Here is a 20,616-nt window from a genome sequence, read left to right as displayed (position 1 = left end):
AGAATTTAGTGTTCAAGTCCTCTGGGTAAGCATCAATCAGCTTTTGACAACACTGAGTTCAATTTCAGTAGATGATGAAGTCACTGAAGTAGCATTATGTGGCACATCACTCAGAAAAGAAAATCTCTCTGATATTTCTTTGTATATCTCTCCTCTTCTTCTCATCTCAGTTTCAAGTTTGTCAACAATTGTGTAAAAGGTGGTGATACAAAATTTATCTCTGGCATTCAGATATACTTCTGGAGCATCTCTGTCATTGGGTACCTTCTTTCTGATACGTTTGTGAGTTTGAGCTGCCTTGTAATCAACATCTCGTAGCACTTCCTTTGTAGCTGCTTCATATCTTTCAAATTCATTTCGTGAAGTGCACAATTGGTCAGCTAATGATCGATCAGATCTGCACGTTTTTAAGTTGGCATCCTCATTCTGTAGAACTTGGCTTACTCTATGAAAATGTTGCAAAATCTCATCCCAAAAATTCAACATTAAAACGAATTCTAGCTCTTGCATCTTTTTTGCAATATTATCTGCTTCTCTTCTAATGTCTCCCTTTTGTGACTGATCTTCGTCTATACAGTCTAAGGCTTCTAAAATTTGAAGGAAAGATTTCAAAATTGCTGCTGTTGCCATAGTATGTGCCTCCCATCTGGTATCAGAGAGGGATTTTAAGACATTTTCATTTCCAATACAACCTTTAAGAATTGTCCACCGGCTGATTGAGGCTGAAAAAAAAAGGTACAGAGCAATCGCACTGTAGAGAAGAAATTAACCGCTTCTTGACAGCAGTCAACAGCACTTCGGCCTACCGAATTTAGTGAATGAGCTGCACAGGGCACATATATAGCAAACTTGTTTGTTTCTAAAATTTTTACTGCATCCCCTTATAACGCCCAGGCATGCTAGCAGTGTTGTTATAAGACTGACCCCTACATTTTAAAAAGTTTAGCTGACAAACTTTACATAAATACTGCAACACCTGATTTGCCATTTCCTCACCGGTATGGCTTTTTATTTCCAGAAAGGTTAAAAAGCTTCAACAGGTTGTCAATCTTTAAGTACCTAAGTAAAACACTTAACTGGTCGATATATGACAGATCTAGTGTTGAATCAACTGACAAACTAAAATAACCAGAAGATTTTACTTCATCAACAATAAGCACGTGGACCTTTTGAGCCATCAATTGAATGAGTTCCTCACAGATGGCTTTGGACATAAGGATTTCCTTTGCCACAATCTCCATATTTCGCAATGTGACCTGCTAAAAATGGATCAAACTGATTTATGAGCTCAAGCAGCCCTAAAACGTTCCCATTTTGCAATGATCCAAATCTTTCTTCCGTTCCTCGAAAAGCCAAGGCACGTTCAGCTAACGTACGAACAACAGATATGACACACCTCAGGCCGTGTTCCCAGTAATCACTCTTCCTGAATTTGTTTTTCAAACTGCTGTCCCAAAACTAGTGCTTTTTTCATGTTGATCAATTACAATAGTATTTCGCCACTCACTGAACCCTTCTCTTGAACAAAATGTGAGAAAAGTTTAGGAGCAAACAGTTTACAAACAAAACAATAAACTGATCCCGTTGATGGTGAATACAATAACCACTCTCTTGTATTCTTCACCATTGGCTTTTGTCCCAGCAAAGTTTCTGCGAACAGTATCTTACTGGTTTGCCACTACTGAAATGTCGGTAAGACTTGTCAAATTGCCCATTGTGGTGTTGACAGTCACTGGGTCCACAAGCAGTCCAATAAGCCACGTCATCAGCAGAGAAATCAAGCCACAACCCTGGATCTTTTGCCATATTTACTTCATCTTTTGCAGACTGAATCATTTCACCACCATCACCATGGCCCACTAAACTTTCATTTTCAGCAATTATTTCAACCTCAGAATGTTTTGTAAAGCAACTTGCATCACATTTGCAGAAAAGATATCAAGAGAATTTACAGAAAAATTGAGGTCAGTAGTGAGACATGCGCTCGATGAACCTTCTTGTGACACCTTGATGATTCCAACATCATCATATTTTGATTTTGAAGTGATCAAAGTGGTATTTGTGTCCATTTCTGATGACGGAGATTGGCTCTGATCAGGAATTGGTATATAATGTTGTGGAATTTGTGTGAAGAAATCGATCAGCTTTGCAGTCTTGGAATCTAATTCCAAAGTCTCCTCTTGTTTCTTTTTTGATAGTTTTCGCTTTTGTGCACCACTTAATTGAACACGTTTCACCTTGGTTCTTGGGATCTGTTAAATACAGAAATAAAAGTTTGTTGAATATTAGGTGACAATCAACACAGTTACACATATCACAGGCAAAATCACACGAACAATTTAATTTTCGGCTTACAGCTGACTCTTGTGCTTTCGTGCTTTAACTCTTATTTTACCGGAGTCGTACTTCTGCGACAGCTAGGCCTTTCACCGGAGAGGCGTTTCTGAGACAACCACGCGATTTGTTTTATATTTGCTTCTGGAGCCTTTTATAAGACAATTTATTAAAACAAGACCTAAAACGGCCAGGAAAATAAAAAATAAAACAGTTACGTTAATTATAAAAAATTACCTAATTTGACGCAATGGTAGTGCCAGAAAGCGTCGTGAGCGATAATACGGTGTAAACGAACCATCATGCACGTGGTTACAGTTTTATTAGGCCTTCTACACGTCATTATTTATTGAAACAAAGTAGGTAACAATAAGAAAATATAAAAACAATGAAAAACTAATTAAAAGTTAATTTAAATTAAATTCGTCATCTAACTAAAGCAGAAATTCTGTGGTGCCCCTTTTTCATGATGCCCTAAGCACGTGCTTATTTTGCTTAATGGTTAATCCAACCCTGTCAATAGCAAATAACTGTATATCACCAGTCAAATCCTTTGTTACGGTGATCAGCATTCATTTTATAAATTATGGATTTTACAACCGTGTATAAATTTATAACAGGGTTGTAAAATCCGTAATTTATAAAATGTATGTAAAGACTAAGTAACAAAAGCTGATCCCTGTAGTACACCACTGATCCTGCAGACTTACCTACTCCTTACACGACTCTTTGATATATCAGTCAGCTGTCCTCTTATTCAAATTGGTAATATATAATCCAATCCCATATCTTTTGGACATCACCCATAACCTTAGCAAAGTCCGAGGTGTTATGGTATATTCATTCCTCTTTGCCTAACTTAATCATAACTTTATAAAATGTGGGCAAGTTGTTCAAACACGACTTCCACTTAGTAAACTCATGCCGTTCTTGTATAGATTCTGTCAACCCATTTCTATATGTATGCGAACTCTTACCAACTTCCCCCAAATCTTCCCCACGCCAGAGATGTTGATAGGTCGATAGACAATCTTTACACCGCCATTGTGGAATGTGATTATTGCACATTCTCTTCTTCCTGTGGCAGAATCTTCCCTATTCTAAGGGAAGATTTCTCTAGACTCAAATTAGTCTGGAGAAAGGCACAGACAGTTTAGCGGAACTGTCTCATCCCATCACCCCTATTGTTATTCAGTTTCTCATCGCAGGCGAGTTTCTTTATCCAGTGAAGCACTGGCTCAATTATTTTGCCTAAACCAGGTTGATAGCCCTTAGCTATATACAGAATGTTTATCATTTTACTATTTAATATCTATGCATTACATTACATGTAAATTTTTTTTTTTTTTGCATACGTGTTTGACATAAAAGTCTATTATGAAAAATCGGAAGAGGGAGGAATCCCACTTGCCTAAATTTCGATTTGCATAAGGAGTTGCCGAACTGTCTACTTAACGTATGTAGAGGAGTGTCTGTATGTAACTAATTCCCAGGTCACTACAGCATGCTGACTCACCAGCCGGCGGCAGAACAGTCACTTCTTTAACATGTTCACTGCCAAACACGCGATATCGCGCGGTGCGAGTTCTCACCAAAGGGCCGATCACGCGTTATCGCGTGGACGTCGCTAACTAAATAAAAAAAATAAAAAAAATTTGGCCACCACACGAAATTCCAATTTTCAGCTTGGCAATGACAGTGTTAAATGAACCTCCTCCAACGTTATAATCACATCTAACACTCTGACTTCGGAGTTTCTTTCGTCACATGCGTTACTGCTTGTGGAAATGTTCTCGCAACAGCTTAAAGTCTGGTTGATTATTCTCACGAGCTTTCACTGCTATCCAATCAATGCTCGGATAATTAGTCACCCTCAGTATTACTCGTTTACCATCGACGAAGTTGATTTAGTGATGCATTTCGTCACCAGCAACCGATCTACTAGTCTTTATTCTTGTTAGAATCCCCCTTACACCAAACAGCCTCAAACCCATTGCTAAATCGGACATCACTGTTTTCACGAATTTCTACCCCAACTGGGCTCAAATAGTCCGATATTATTAGCAGTAACCCCTCCTCCTATGTTGTCTCTCTTCTTCCTAAAAATACTGTATCTCTTCCAATTATATCTGCCTCTGAGAGTCCTGTCAGACGAACCTACAATCGGAAGCGCCATCCTATTCAACACGGCAACACACTACCCTCGATATTCTCTTATTTGTGTACAAACACACGTTCATCCCGGCAGATGATTCTCTTTAGCAGGGACAAGCATTTTCAAATTCACTGTGTAGCTAGAGCTCATATTTTTTTTTTTTTCTTTTCTATTTTTGTGCGATTTTAGCACCATCTTCATTGCACTTGTTTATTATTGCAAGATCTTAAAAATGTTAAGAAATAAACCAAATAAGATAAAACTCCAAAAATTAGCAATAATATAATGGGCGATTTTTTCAAGAAAAACAAACATAAAACTCACTTTTTACACGAGCGTTAAACGACATTTCACAAGATAACCTCGAACCCCGAGACTTATGAGCTGTAACAAAGACACAAAGCAGCATTATTTCAATTAATCCACCTCCGCCAATCCAAGATCGACTTCTATTCGATCTTGGATTGGCGGAGGTGGATTAAGATTACGAGACCATCATTAGAACTGTTGTGCAACTCGATTTTGAAAGCTTGAGACATGATCTCGCGAAATAATTAATTTAATTACAGAAGCATTGTTGCTAAAAGATTCAAACATATATTGCGTGATGAAGTCACGTGAGCGGCCGGTCGCTAAATATCGTTGATAATTAACATTTAAACGCATTCATTTTATAAATAATGGGAGCAGTTATAAATAATACTGAGGATTTAATTATAAACGTCAATTTAGTTTTTGCGACGTATCCGATGGTTTAGTGGAGGCTATACCTGGGTATTAAAAACGAAGTGTTTTGTGAATCAGATTCTATTTAAATCTAGGAACATTTCTGACATGTAAGTCGTGTATTCTGGTATTAGTCAACCGTCACACACAACTGAGCTCTCTCTTGAACCATGTGAGTGAGCTTATCTGGTTCGCAATAAAATCTTACACGATTTGTGTGCTTTTCTTCTTACTGTCAGACAACAGTCCTTACCGGCATGCATTAATTACTGTTGCTCACCTACGAAGCAAAAACTGTTCTCGCGTCGCTAAGCTGCTCTTCTTTCCCCTAAATCCTCAACTTTTGGACTAATATTTGCGTTTTATCTACATTTCGATTATTTAACGGCTTGAATCAACGCATGCTTCCTTAAAAAAGTGGTATCATCTAGTTTGCGGAGGATTGTATTTTACCTCCACTTGAAGCTATGCAGCAAAAGAGTGGCAAAACTATTTCACCGATCAGTTCACAAAAAAGCCCTTTAACTGTTTTTGCGCACTTTTTTTGTAAACATGTCAAAAGAAACTTTTGTAATTAATTTTCAGCAAACAAAAAAAAACCAATTGTTCATTTTTTATAATCAAGCCGATGTGGAGAACTTGCAGGACGATTTCAGTAGGCTGTCAGATGGGCAAAAGTTACTGGATATTATTTTCATGTCGAGAAATGTCAAGTTATGCATTTTGGGATAAATAGATTACAAACCGTGTATCACATTGATGGGGATGTACTCCAGGAAAAAGATATAGCTAGAGATTTAGGGGGGGGGGGTAGACAGAGAGTTAAAGTTTAGAGGATATATTGCTAAGGTGGCCCATGAAATTACTTGGCTAGTGAAGAACACATTAACGAATAGAGACAAGAAAATTGTAATTCCTTTATATAAGGCCTTGATATGCCCACATCTGGATTACTGTGCTCAAGTCTGGTCCGCTGGATTTCTTGGGGATGAGGAAGTAGTGGAGAGGATTCAGAGGCAAGTGATCAGGATGGTGAGTGGCATATGGAATGTTCCCTATGAGGATAGATTGAGGGTGTGTGGATTGCAGAAGTTGGCTGAGAGAAGAAAAAGAGGGGATATGACAGAGAGAGATTTAAGTTGCTTAAATGGTTTTAGAGGATAGATGCAGGGGAAATGTTTCAGCACTTTGCTAGAGGAACCAGAACAAAGGGTCATCCCTGGAAGCTGAATAAATGTGTGGTCAGTAGGGGTGTGAGGACTAGATTTTTTGATTGGAGAGTGGAATGGGTTGCCAGAGTCAGTTGTGAATGCTTTGTCTGTTAAGGGGTTCAAGGAGAGGTATGACTGATTGGGTCTCCCGCGATGAGTCTTAGGACTCCGTGGAGGTGCCCGTATAATAATTTTAAACAGTTTTGATTTACTTGATCATGAAAAATGAAATTTATAAAAATCGAAAGGATTTTGGCAAGTAGACTACAATTAAACAACGAGCCAAATGAGTTTAAAACTAATTCGTCTCCGATTTGTTGTAGCAGCAATAGTAAATATGATACATTAAGCAGCACTTTAACAAAAGTACTGCAGCTAATTATTACAAAGTATAATTTTACAGTCTTCTTTGTGCAGAAAGAAGACTGTAAAAAAGGCTTCTGCTAGTCTTTCTTCTTCAATCGATTTCGAACAATTCGAAATGTTTTTGATATTTCTTAAGGAAAATTTCAATCTAATCGGACTGAAAGGAAGGGTGTCTACAAGATGCTTTATCCGACGGATTTATACAACAGGACTGAAATTAAGGGGTCGATTGTGAGAGGATTACTTACTCTGTAGAAACATCTGCAAGTGGTATCGTTCAAGCGTTTCGAACCAGATCTTTCATACTTTGCTTTGGTTTCCTGACAATTTCGACACTTCTGGATCAAAACAGGGAAGGAGAGAGAGAGAGAAAATAATAAAGTATCTCATGGACTTCTAGTTCCTAATGTTTTCAACCAGTTATTCACTGACTATTTTACGTACTTGTAAAAACCGACTACATCTTAATGTAAAAAAGTGAGCGAACTATTCAGAAGGGCGAGAGGAAGTTGGCTGCCATTTAGAAGATATCACTTGCTTAACATTAATTTCAAGGTTGAGAACTACCTTAATCTACGTGTAGGTCTAGTTACATATTGCCTTTCAGAAACAAAGAATTGAATAATACAAAAAAATACTGCTAGTAAATAACATATTCCGCATTGCAGCCGATCGCCTTTTTGGGTACTTAGATGACATTTTTAAATATGTAATTTTTTTTAATCGTATAACAGCTATCCAAGACGGAATCTTTCGAATTCTCGGCATTAATTTATTAAATAAATTCTATTCTCCCCAGCTCAATTTCAGATGGGGAAGGCGAGTAAGACAGTCATTTTTGCACGATTCTGCGTCTAGCACGTAGCACAGTTGCCTGGATGCACATGTATTCAGACACATTGATTCTCAGAGTTTTTAAAAAGTGTTACTGGGTGACTGACCATGTTTAACTGGTTGCTTGTTGTGAGGTTTATAAAGGAGAAGTACGCTGGCATACAATTCATTCACGATTTTTGCTGCGACAATGATATTACTTTTCCAAGTTGTAGCGTCGATAATATTTTGGGAAGAATATCGAATCTGCAGTTATCACTTTCGTGCTCAGCATATTTTAACTATTAAATGACAAAACCTTTTTGAACCCACAAACTACAAACGTTTGCTTAATATATAGCCCTAGATTCCCCTACTTAATCATGTAGTTTCTTTATTCATGCAACTGAAGGTTAAAAATCAACTTCTGTATAGTGATTAATGTCAGATTCGTATCCTTGGCGAATTGATTGAAACCGAAATTGGAAATAGCTCGACAACGAAGTGTGGGAAAATCAAGGTTTTTTGAACAGAAAACACGAAAAAAATGCAATTTTTAGTAAAGTGCACAAACGCGTTATTTTCGTGTTTTTTTTTACACACAAACGCTATCAATTGGAGCAATTTGAGGGCATTTAAGTAATTTTCCTTATATGTAGCATAATTTAACGCAGCGATTGATAGAAAACATAGCAATACATAGTATACGTCAGTGGTGTTCAACCTTTTTTTTTACTACGCGAGCTACTTTTCTATAAAAAGTTATTCGGCGATCTACTCTCTTATATAGATCAAGTTCCCCCAACCTGATATCTGATTACGCACAAATAAACAACTAAAAAAAAATACAACTAAAAACTTTGTGTATTTAAAAATTTATTTATCACTGTAAATTATTTTAATACAACAAATATTTGAATACAACAACAAAAAAATAAATATATTGGAATAAAATATTTCTCTATTTTGGAAAACCAACGTTAGAAAAAACAACAGATTGATTACAAACTCACAAGTTACAGGAAATGCTGGTTGATTAAAAAACAAAAAAAAAAGTTAATGCGAAATTTGGCATTGTTTGGACCGCGCGATATTTTTATAGTCAAGTTGATATGAAGAAGTGGCCAATCGCAGACAATAATCCAAATGATCAATGTAATTTGGTTTCTTAATTGATTTTTATGACGTTGATATTTGAAAAAGCGGATTCTGACAAGTATGTCGGTCAGAAACACGACAGAATTTTTCGCGCAGTATCAGTTAATATTGGGAGTTTTTCATATGCATTCTTCCAAATGACTTTATTGTTTATTGATTTTAAATGTAAACTATTCTGAATGTTTATTATCTCAAGTTCTACCTTCAGCTTGGTTCATATCAAACAGCACACAAATTTTATTTGAAATTTCTGTGATGTTCAAGCTTTCTTGAAATAGATTATTGATAAAAGATACAATCATTTCAGTTTTATTGAAATCTTTAAATCTTGAATTTATTTCTACCTCAACTAATTCTATTTCAAGAATAAATTCTTTTAAATCATAGCGAAGCATTTCTTGATTTTGTTAAAAAATGTTTAAATACGGGAGATGTCTAAATTCGCGGTCATTTATATTTTTCTTTAATAAAAGTAAGTATTGTTTTAAAGTTTTTATTGAACTTAACATGTCAATTAAATTTTTATCTCTACGTTGTAACTCTAAATTTAAATTGCTTAATTTAGCACAGAAATCTACTAAAAATAATAAGTGTAACCACCATCTTTTATCACTTGTGGATAAATATCTCCTTTTTCATCAAGAAAAAAATTTATATCGTTAATTAATACAAAATATCTTTCTAAAAATTGACTTCTGCTGAGACAGCGAACGTTATTGTACAATATTAGTTCCCTATCATCATCTGCCTGTAAGTTAAATAACCGCCATTGCAGGGCTTTTCCTCGAACAGAATTTACAATTTTAAATGTAATATCCAAAACATCTTTTGTGTTTAATCTTTTACTACACAGTACTTGTTGGTGAATAATACAGTGGTACATTAAAAAATCTGGATATTTGTCATCGTTTTTACATAATGAAATGAAGCCTGATTTATTACCTATCATTGCAGGAGCACCATCAGTAATAATAGACACAAGTTTAAAAAGCGGAAATTTGTGTTGTTTCACAAATTAATCAAATGCCGAAAAAATGTCTTCTCTGCTAGTCCTCCCCAATAATGGTATAATTTTCAAAAGTTCTTCTTTACTTGAATAATCTTGAAATACCATGCAAATAAATACCACTCACTGAGCAATATCAGTTAAGTCGTTTGAGTCATCAAATTGTAATGAAAACGCAACACACTGGTGAATGTCTGACATTAACCTGGCCTGGAAACTTTTCTCCGGCAATTGAAACTCTTCCTTTCGGCAATTTGAAACCTTGTCTGCGGCCTAGAAGTAGTCTCTATCTAGCGACGTCTCGAACCGAGAAGCTCCTTTCTGGAAGCGGGGAACTCCTCTCTCAAGCAACGTGGATCCAGGCAGTCTCTCTGACGGCGACTCTAGACTGGGCGACAAACCCTCTCTGACAGCAATTCTGAAACCGGGACCCCGTCTGCTTGCTTCAGTCCCTTTTTATTAAGCCTCCTCTGAGACTTCGCATGAAGTTTGGCAACCCCCAAAGAATCGGTGCGAGTCTTTCATCTTAAGTTTCAAGTTCGGCACGCCTTTTGTTCTCCTCCGCTTTCTTTTGATTGTAAGTTGCCTGCCATCGGAAAGTTGTTTTAACTCTTTCTGACACTTCGGAGATGTTTATACTTAGAGCCTGCAAGCCTTTCTCATACATATATACAAGTTTCAATAACAATCTTTCTAATGCTGCAAAGTACAGCTTCGGCGACAAAAACATTGCCATTGTTTTTAACACTCTAAGATATTCTTATTAAAGCAGTATATACAGTTAGCTTCAAAAGAGTTATTTACAAAAACACCTAATACAAGCTATACCGAGACAAACAAAATTTAATTTTTTACAATATTCACATGGGACTTAACCTAAGTAAAAAATTGATGTAATGTGCTTTGGAATATTTAATATTTAAGCTACAATCGAGTTTTTACACTTTGTTTATAATCGTATTCACTCGGCTCGCTGTTTGACTTCCACTGATCCAAATTAATTAATTTACCCAGACTTATTAAGAAAATTACTGATTTGACAATTTTAACGAAAAATAAATAAACAATGGCAATACACTTAAAGCGAATTAAAAATAATACAAAATAATGATAAATAAAATGTGTTTTCAGTTTTAATTAAATTTGTAAGGAAGGGGAAGGAGGAATACACAAGAGATCGCCCAAAAATCGCTCTGCGATCGACCGGTTGAACACCCCTAATATACGTTAATTAAGCGGTATTTCGACATTATGTCGTGAGAGGGCGCTGAGATCGAACAAATGTTGAATAGTGTGGATTATGCAGTATTGGAAGTTGATTGTATGGTGTATAAAATGCCCTCCAGCGATGAGTCCATGTACTCAATGGAGGTGTGACGATATGTTTTTGTACTGATTTGAAACGCCCGAACTGAGTCAACTCTTTAGCCAAATTCGCTGAATAAAAGAAACAAAAAATGACAGGTGTTTACGCAGTGTGTGAAATACACCTAAATAAATTACAATTTAAGCAAAAGTATGTCCCATGTTGAATCATATAAAATAAGATAGTTAATCGCAATTGTACTTCTAAAATACTAGAAGCAGGTCAAATATATTGCTGTAATTAGTCAGTCCCATTCAGAGATGGCAATAGCACTGAATACAGTTATTACCATCTACTTATTCCTCTTAACTGGACATACACAGCATTGCTTTCAGGGATCACAATCGGTTTAAGTATTTCATCACAGATGACATTTGCTAAAAGTGAAAATGTTTCACTTAACTGTTGAATTAATTGCTCGTTCAATCTCTCACTCAGTTTTTCTTACCTCAAATCTTCAAGTCCGCTGTATTGTAACTGAAGATAAGACAATAGACAGATTCTCTTGACAGAGAATATTTTCATTAAGGATCGTTTGTTTTCAGTTTTAAAACTGAGCATGAAGGTATTTGGCTTCTATGAATTTACGAAATAGTTTGTAAGTAGGCAAAATTGAATACTTCATGAAGAAATTAAAGCCAATTTTCCTAGACTGTTAGTCTAAAAATCGGAACTATACTTCCGTATTGAAAATTACTTTGTATTTTTTTTTGTATCTTGCCTTCATAGGAACAGCTGATGTTTTTTTTTCATACCATATTAAACATGTATAAAACAATTTTGGAATTCACACAAGAATCCCTCCCTCTTTATTTTATTTTGACATCTCTCCATCGTTTCCGTATCTAGGCGACAGATGCACGGTACCTTTAGGCATTGCGCATGCTCGTCGCTAGACAAAATGAAACTTCAGGCTACCGACATTTCACAGGGAATGCACGTTACCGCAATGTGTAAAAGACTACGTGTGGATACTGTAATTTTCTCATGGTTCTTGAAGGATGCTTCTCAAATGGTAAGTACTTTAATTGATACACACCCAATTATATTTTACGCATAGTCGTCGCCACTGTACAGTAATAACAGACACTTTTATGAACTGATGTGACCAAATGAAACATTACACTTTAATTTACATTAACAAAATTTAAATTCAGAACAAATTAACAATGTTTGCAATACTGCAAAAACTGAATGTAATTTTTGTTTATGAATTTTTTACAGTGCATTTTCGAATTTAATTTTATTCATCCGTTCATCAAAATAATCCTAGCAGTACTATCGAGCCCTATCACTGAACGCGGCTTCTCAAACAATTCATGTCAGTCCATGAAAGATAGGAATCGGGAAGAATCTTAACTTTGTAAATGTTTCAGGAAAAGCTTTGAATTTTTACCAGAAATGCATCGGCAAATATGCAGTTTACAAACTAATCCATAAAATTAAATAAAATATTAAAACACAAACATTTATAGCAAACTTGTTCAGTCCGATGGATTCAAACAGTCCGAATCACAATCAAGTTGATTGTGCTTCGGACTATTTGAAGTCAACTCAGAGAATGAAACTCCAACTCAATAAAAGGAAAACCATTCATTCAGTCTTATTGGTTACCGCGCAACGTAGGCGTTGCCTCGCAACTAGCAGCTACTGATGTCCGTTAATTGCGTGTGTTATGACCGACTTGGGTTTTGTGCAGAAGAATCCCTCCATCTTAATATGGGAATGGCCAATAGAATTTCAGCGGAAAGGCTCTTCACGTCCTAGACGGGATTCGAACCTAGATCGTTCTTACCAAAGGAAATCTCGAAACTGGCTGAGCAACGAAGGCTCTCTTCATTCCTTCATTATATTGGCAAATGCCTCCCCGTCTTGGTGATTTTCGGGATAGAACACTATTTTAAGTGATTTTTTTTTTTTAGAAAACGTTTATTTGTACACATTTAATACAAACGACTGATTTTAACTAGATGCGTTAATTAATAGCAATATTTTCCCTAACAATACATTTTCTTCAAAATACCAAGGTTTGCTGCTAGTTTCTCATGAATACTTCACACGGCATGTAAATATTTGTCTTAATTGCTATAATAATTGCAATGGCGAATATAATTCAGAAAGCGAAATAGAATAAAAAATAACCCCAAATACCAGTCTTATTCAAGGAATGTCCTTGAAAATTTGGGAAGAAAATGGTGAAATCATGATACGCTGTATTAAGATGGCCATTCTTCATCTTAATACAGCGTATCACGATTTCACCATTTTCTTGTTTACAGGCTTATTTTAGATGGATGTTCACTGAAAATATAAATGTTAACATTCTAGTTTCACTGGACTCACTTCATTACTTTCAGATTTTATTTGGCTTAGACAAACTAATTTTGGCATCAATTTCCAAGTCATAAAACAACCACTGTGGTATCAATCCATACTACAGTGATTAGGCCGAAGTTTTAAAAGGTTCCAAACCCCGAATTAGCGACACTGCACTGCATTAATACAGCTACAAGCTGGATGAGTTGCGATGAAATTTGGTATTTGTAATTGCTAAATAATTCGTCAAATATAATCCAGTTTTGTTTAAAACTGCACGACCATTTACGAGAATCCATGTGCAGTGTGTTGTATCATGTCTGGAGTCAACAGTTTGTATAATCCGAAAATGCTGCTCTATGATAGAGGATATGACGACAAATAGGTTAACACGATACTCGACGAAATGACACACCAATAGTATCGTTTCTTGATGCAAGTTTCCTTTGATATTTGCCATATCAATAAATACAATAATTTGCATCATAGTAGAATACTATGCATACGTACAAAGCGCACTTATTTTTTTTCTTGACTTATGTTTGACACATACATCTAAGATCTGTTACGCGGAATATACTTCCACTTTCAGTTCTTGTCGCATCAGTCTTTCCCTTTTCTCAGCAGGGCGCTCTAAGTCGGGTGGGAACAGCGCACATTTTCAAAGCACACACAAAAAATGAACGAACGCTAAACGATGGTCTTAAACAGCCCCCCCCCCCCCATTCTGTTCGGTGAAAGGAGATAGTTACTTGCCGCTTTATTTTTTTGCTATCAATTAAGTGTTATATCTGTTTTTAAAATTATTTTTTCTTGACATAATTCACATGTATTGCTCACCTTTAATGAATATTGTTTTAATTATTATTTTTTCCCTTTAGTCGTGCAACTTTTCCATGTACTCGGCCGATGTCTCCTGCGACCTGTACATCCTTGATCTGGAGATGGACTTTTTACGCTATCGAAGATCCGTCATTTCAAAATGTGAATAAACAAAACAGGTTTCATTTTGCCAAGTCCCTCCTGAAGTTGTTTACATGCTGAACACAGAAATGAACAGTCCAAGCGAGAATAAAGTTGAGAGATAAGAAAGGAATTCTTTATTGGTGGAGACAGTTAAGAGGGACATTCTTGATCCTGGCAGAGAATTTAATTCTGCTGCAGTTCCCTGGAGAAGAGGTGCGCGGGTCGCTTATCTATTTTCGCAAGAAAATTTCTTCATTCTTACTTGCATAATGAGGACTCGCAGCTCTCACCTGCTTACTGCATTTATCTACTTGCAGTCACAAATTATTTATTCGGACTTTCTGGTCAGTGTTTGTGCACAAAAGGACGCGTCGAAGCCAAACATAACCATTGGATTTCTCGTTTCTTTCAAGCATAAGTCCGGGTCGGGTTTGGGGAAGCTGATAGCCGGCGCAGTTCCCCTCGCGGTGAATGAAGTGAACAAGAGATACGATTTGCTACCTGACCACATCCTACAGTTTCAGGTCGGTGACACCGACGAGCCGGAGAGTGCCCTAGCCATTGCCAAGATGACCGAAATGGAACGCGATAACATCGTTGCCTTCATTGGTCCGGACAACAGTTGTGAATCCGAAGCTAAAGTAGCCGCTGCGTGGAACATGCCCATGATCTCTTTCGTAAGTATTCTTTGTTCAGCAACTCTCGGTACCATTTTCCCTAAGTACACAGAAATATGACAGCTACCACCCCGTTCAAGATATGTTTGCTACGATGCCAGCTCGCGAAATGAATGCTTACATGACCATGAGCAGAATTAATCTCTGCGTGACGTATCATAGTTTAATATTTCCATTTCAGAACTAATATTTATGATATCATCGAGATATTTATGAGAAATTTTCTCCTAGGAATTGAATAAATCCAGAACTAGAAATCGCACATACGACGACAGCCTTCTCTTTATTGCGAAACAGTATATCGTTTTTAGAAATGTTAGAAATAATGTGCAACGTTTAAAGTATACCCAGCACGCGCACATAATATCAAATATGTTCACGCATTCATTGGTTTTGCTTCGATATAGCCCCCTCCCAATTGAACTTTGCCCACACAAGATGCGAAAAAATACATTTCGTCCTTTGTCTCAACATGATTTGGCAATTTAATGCGATAAATTCACAGCCCACTTCTTTTTAAAAGAATATTCCATGCTATCGTAATTATTCATGAAGCTACTACAACAAAAATTCACTTGCCATCAGCTTCAAAAAGTGTGTATTTGAAGAGAAGAAGTAATCGAAATTATTAGGTTCTTTGTTTTTATACTTTCAGCTTAGTTTAATAATGGAAGAATGTGAAACGGAACGCAGAAATAAACGACAGCGCAAATGTCAGTAAACATTGTCTGATCAGTGGGAATTCCTTTAGTAAAAAGAAAATGGAGACAAAGGTTGAGAATGAGAGAAACTAGCATTTTATAGCTTTGATCACAATGAAGGGTCTTCAACACTTCAAGTTGCAGTTCCCGATGTAGGTTGAGAGGGAGAGAGAGAGATCGGTAAAAGTATAATGGTAACAAGAATTTTCTTGACAAAGCAACTGTTTTTATAAGTTATAACTTTCTTTAAAACGACTTAGTTTGGTCGTTTGAAATTATGACAAAAGCAAGTAAGACTACGAAAACTTGTATAGTATGTCTGGAAACTGCGCATGTCCGGTTTGTCTGTTTTTCAGTTGAAAGACTGGAGTTTCAGTAGGTAGAATTCTGCCACCTCTTTATAGAAATGAGCTCCAATAAATGTAACATGAGACGCAACTAGAAAGAGGGATGGGGGTTAAATACCACATTGAGTATTGAATTTAGTACAGTTAAAAATACTGCTCAAGAAAAACACTTAATGGGTATAAAAATCTTGGCTCCATATCCATAGTTGTACTTCAAACAAAATCAAGTCCTTACAAGCAGCGGTATTTTTCCAAGAAGAAATTTCCCTATTTGCCGAGAAAATATTCACTCTACAAATAAAAAGGAAAACAAATCTGTGTCCAGAATGTTTTTTTTATTTATAAACTGAGCTTTTCTTTGGATTACGTAATGCACGAAACCATTTTTCCTATTAATGGAGATATTGTGTTGAAAAATGCTTTATGGTTGCTGTTTTCCTCATGGAAGAATAATTAATGGGTAGTTATTATGCATAAGAAATTAGTTTAAAGAACAGGTAAACCTTGATATTAATGTCGATACACAGTTCTAGGTAATTATTTTTAAGGGACACTAAAAAAAAAAGAAAAATCCATTGTCGTCCATCTCTTTAGACTGCATTCATTGAAGTATTTTGGAAAGAGATTTAAAACTCGATAAATAATTTAGCAGCCTTTCGAGAACTTTCTGAATGGCATTGAGGAGGTTGCTTGAATTTCCTTCTTATCTTTTCAATTATATTCCTCCGGACACCAGATCTCTAATGAAGGCATCACACGCGTATCATTCCGGTTTCAGGCTTGTGTCAGCGTGGTGTCATCTCCGTCGAAACAGAACAATTTACGGATATCGAGTTCCTCAGATGTGTGCCTTATATAAAGGATTTCAATTAGCGGACGAACAAACAACAAAAAAAAATTCAATAAATGTCTGGAGTGTATTTAACTGATGAAGCTGAATTGGACATTCAAGGAGCACGTATGAAAGTGAAAGGCTTTAAATGGTCTTTTATATCTTCTACTTTATCGCGTTTATTACATTTCATTAGTGTTATCGCAACACTGGAAAATATAGCAGTCGGTAGATCTTTAAGAATTCTGTGCTTAAACGACAAAATACTACGAAATTAATATTTAATTTATTAAAATGGTTTCGTTAACAAAAGACTGTCACATGTTAGGATCCTGGATACCGGATGTTAACTGTTTGGATTCCACATAATTGTAACCCACTTTTTCTGCAAAGATAATGGAACTAACACGCTATCAAGGATCCTGTTTGACTCCTGGTCATCGGAAGCAGACGAGAAATACGGGTTTTCTGTGTACTTGTATCGAAAAAAAAAAGGATAAAATAAAAGTAAAAAAAAAATTCTACTCAATTTATGATGCTATTAATAGGCTAAAATTTATATTTTAATCATTCCTTGAATGACAAAAATGGACCAATCTACATGCAGGAAGAAAATGGAAACTGAGAATTGCACTCAAGTCAGGAATAAGTAGAATTTTGTTTAATTAGAAATCGCACTTTACACCAAAAACTGCAGTAACTTTGAAACTACGCGATCACACGATTTGGATTTCAAAAGTAGAAAAAATTAAGAATATCAACATAAGTGCCGTCAACTAAACACGCTGTATGTAAGACACTGCAGTTGTGTGTACCTACCATTTACCCCCTTCACAACTAAAAGGCCCAACATGTAGAGCACGTTCCTTTATTGGTGTGACAAATCAACGGCGTCCCATTTTTTTTTTTTAAATCGTGCTCTTTAGAAATCATTAGCCCAAGCTATTCATGCTGTGTTCAACCACACACATGAAATGAAAGAAAACCGACTAACCTAACAATAAGATCTTAAGATTTTTCATACGAATCTTAAAGAATGAATAAATGAAATCGGATGAATATTAAGATTTTTATATATTTATGTTGTTTATATCACCTCTCGTTGTATAACAGGAATTGAGCTGGAGTTACTCCAATTCCTAAAAGTCTATTGGCAAAACCTTTTTATTTTTATGAACATCAAGAAAGGTAAATCGGTAGCATTAACACTAATACGGCGGTGGACTACTCCGGCTAGATCCATTGCTAAGTTCTCCTTAATTGAAGTATTGGCTACAGTGATCTTCATTAGTGCAAGAGTAACACATAAGCATATGTGAAGATCAGAATGGACTGGCTGGCTTGTGAGGAGAAGTCAATATACTGTATTATGTTAATCATGTGTGTTCTTTAGCAATTTGCATATTTTATGGGACTAGCGGCCAAAAATCCAAATTTCAGGGAACATAAAACCAACTATTTGAGCTAGGCTGAACTTGCCACACACACAAAAAAAAAAAAACTTAAAAGTTCTTCCGATTCCACATGGGATTTGAACCCAGATCTTTCTACCAGTAGCATAGAACTATGCTTCGCAGTCTCCCTGCGACTGCACTGTAATGAAATACGCACTGAGAGAGGTTTTTTTTAATATTAGTACATTGAATGCATAAACTTATTTCTATACTTCGTGAAAATAATTTTTGTTGTAGTCGAAAGAGTGCGGTATACCGAATAATTAGGATTGAATGGTAGACAGAAAAACGTTTAATTCGAACCAGTCTAATTGCATAATATTCCGTTTATTAATTTTGAACTCAGAAAGCGACTGAGTGATTTTTTTTTTTTTGATTTTGGAAAATAAAAAACAACTAAAGAGCTGCGGTAAACAAAGTTTATGCAATGCGTATCCGTTTACCATGACCAACTGGAACCTAAATTACAGTCAGACAATTTGTGCAGTCAGGGACCATTTCTTCCCCTACAGAATTATCTAAATGTTGCTTTGTCATTGTTTTGATATAGTTCACAGATGTTCTAATAAAGAATGTGTAAAAATGTTTTCATGACTAGTTTCAGGAAAACAGTATGCTAAAATAGGCGCTGTAAATTACTCATTAAAAATATGAAAAATTGAATAAATACTAAAAGGTAAGATGTTTTTTGGATACGTACTCGAAAAGTATAATACATTTCATACATGAAACAACTATCCAGTACTTTAATATTGATCGAAGAAACTTTAATGTGCGACACGTGACCACGTTTTATGTCTTCTTACAAATCATTCCGGCATGCATTTTTTCCCCCACGTCGGTTGCGATTATGGTCAATCTCTTGAACATGAGCGACCAAGAATAGGTGACAAAGAATGTTTGATTACACCTCTTTTTCGCATTCCACTCTTGTCCAATGAAGCCAGCAAAAGATTTGTTCCTTCTCTCTAACTGAAAGCAAAAAGACACAAAACACATTTGAGTGCATATTCACGTTTAATATTTATTTTATGGTGCGACAGTTTGTGACTTCGGTGTTTTACCCATTGGTATATACTTGTGGCTCATAGTCGGCAATTTACTCGTTTCAACTGGGAAATAAAATAAAAAAAAAGATATCCGTCCTCAGAAAATCACGGCGATTCATATGTTACGGTAAGTATCCACGTTAAGTGGACACCCAGAAGAACAAACCTGACGTGTGCCCTTCGACTGAAAAAGGTCGGTTCCATTATCATCATGGAAGTTTATCAACTGAAGTTGAGTTAGCTGATCTCATCGGATGCGAACTTTTTTTCTCCAGAAAACTCTGGTTCTGCAGAAACAGCCAAATTGGCAAGAAAATATATGGCAAGACAACAACAACAAAAATACTGTGTAGCATTATGTTGAATTTTTTCTTGACAATTATTCATAAGACTATTACACTTTTTTATATAATCTTTATCAAGTAGCTTTATTTTATCCTCCTACATGTTTCGCCAATCAAATTAGAAACAGATTGGCGAAACATGTAGGAGGATAAAATAAAGCTACTTGATAAAGATTATATAAAAAAGTGTAATAATATACTGTGTAGCTGTTCGTATATGGTTTAGTGTAAATAGTAGATTGTAATGTAATGTAGTGTAGAGTAGCTCCCCACGATGAGTGCTCAGGATCCATCGATGTTATAATAGACGTGATAATAGACTCGTTAATGTACAAAAAATCTTTTTTTCATCACATGCTTTTATTTTGGGGTAATATCCTCTCTCTGGGGAACCTTTCAAATCTGCTACGCCACCCAGCTCTCGGAAGATATCTGATAGGAAATAATTCTTGTCAAACGAAACATTTGGAATGCTTGTTCTGCTATCAGGCTTAATTGAACTGGTGTCTAAAGAAATTAGGAGTGATCCACGTGATTTAAACTTAAATCAATTCAGAGCACGCCACTAGTATGTAACCTGAATTTTCGCCATGGCATTATATTAATGAGAGAGAGAGAGAGAACTACGAATATACTGTAATGAAATTTAAATAAAAGAAATGAAAAATTGTCCCGTTTTCCTGTTATCTTGAAGGATATCGCACCTGACTGCGACTTCGAGGATGCTACCTTCGGATATCTTCCAGGTTCTCTGTGTATGCATTTTTCCTTCTTTCTAATATAAGCCATTTTAAA

At 36.0% G+C, this 20,616-nt stretch overlaps 1 protein-coding gene across 6 annotated transcripts in view; it reads left to right on the top strand.

The window, feature by feature from the left end:
* LOC150096498 (guanylate cyclase 32E-like) overlaps positions 1 to 20,616 on the top strand; it is a 644,496-nt gene that overhangs the window by 417,968 nt on the left and 205,912 nt on the right. For 4 of the 6 annotated variants that reach the window (XM_090407815.1, XM_090407814.1, XM_090407817.1 and 1 more), the window contains one exon: positions 14,333 to 15,094. In XM_090407815.1, the coding sequence (XP_090263941.1) occupies positions 14,687 to 15,094 (408 nt within the window). In that variant the 5' untranslated portion in view covers positions 14,333 to 14,686. Of the gene's footprint in view, positions 1 to 12,022; positions 12,151 to 14,332; positions 15,095 to 20,616 lie in introns of those variants that run through there. The other 2 variants (XM_090407816.1, XM_090407818.1) reach the window with 2 other exon arrangements.

The sequence above is a fragment of the Typopeltis vanoorti genome, chromosome 18, assembly GCF_054136105.1.
Source record: "Typopeltis vanoorti isolate ZY-2024b chromosome 18, IOZ_Tvanoo_1.0, whole genome shotgun sequence".
NCBI classification, from domain to species: domain Eukaryota; kingdom Metazoa; phylum Arthropoda; class Arachnida; order Uropygi; family Thelyphonidae; genus Typopeltis; species Typopeltis vanoorti.
This window is presented reverse-complemented; position numbering and strand designations above follow the sequence as displayed.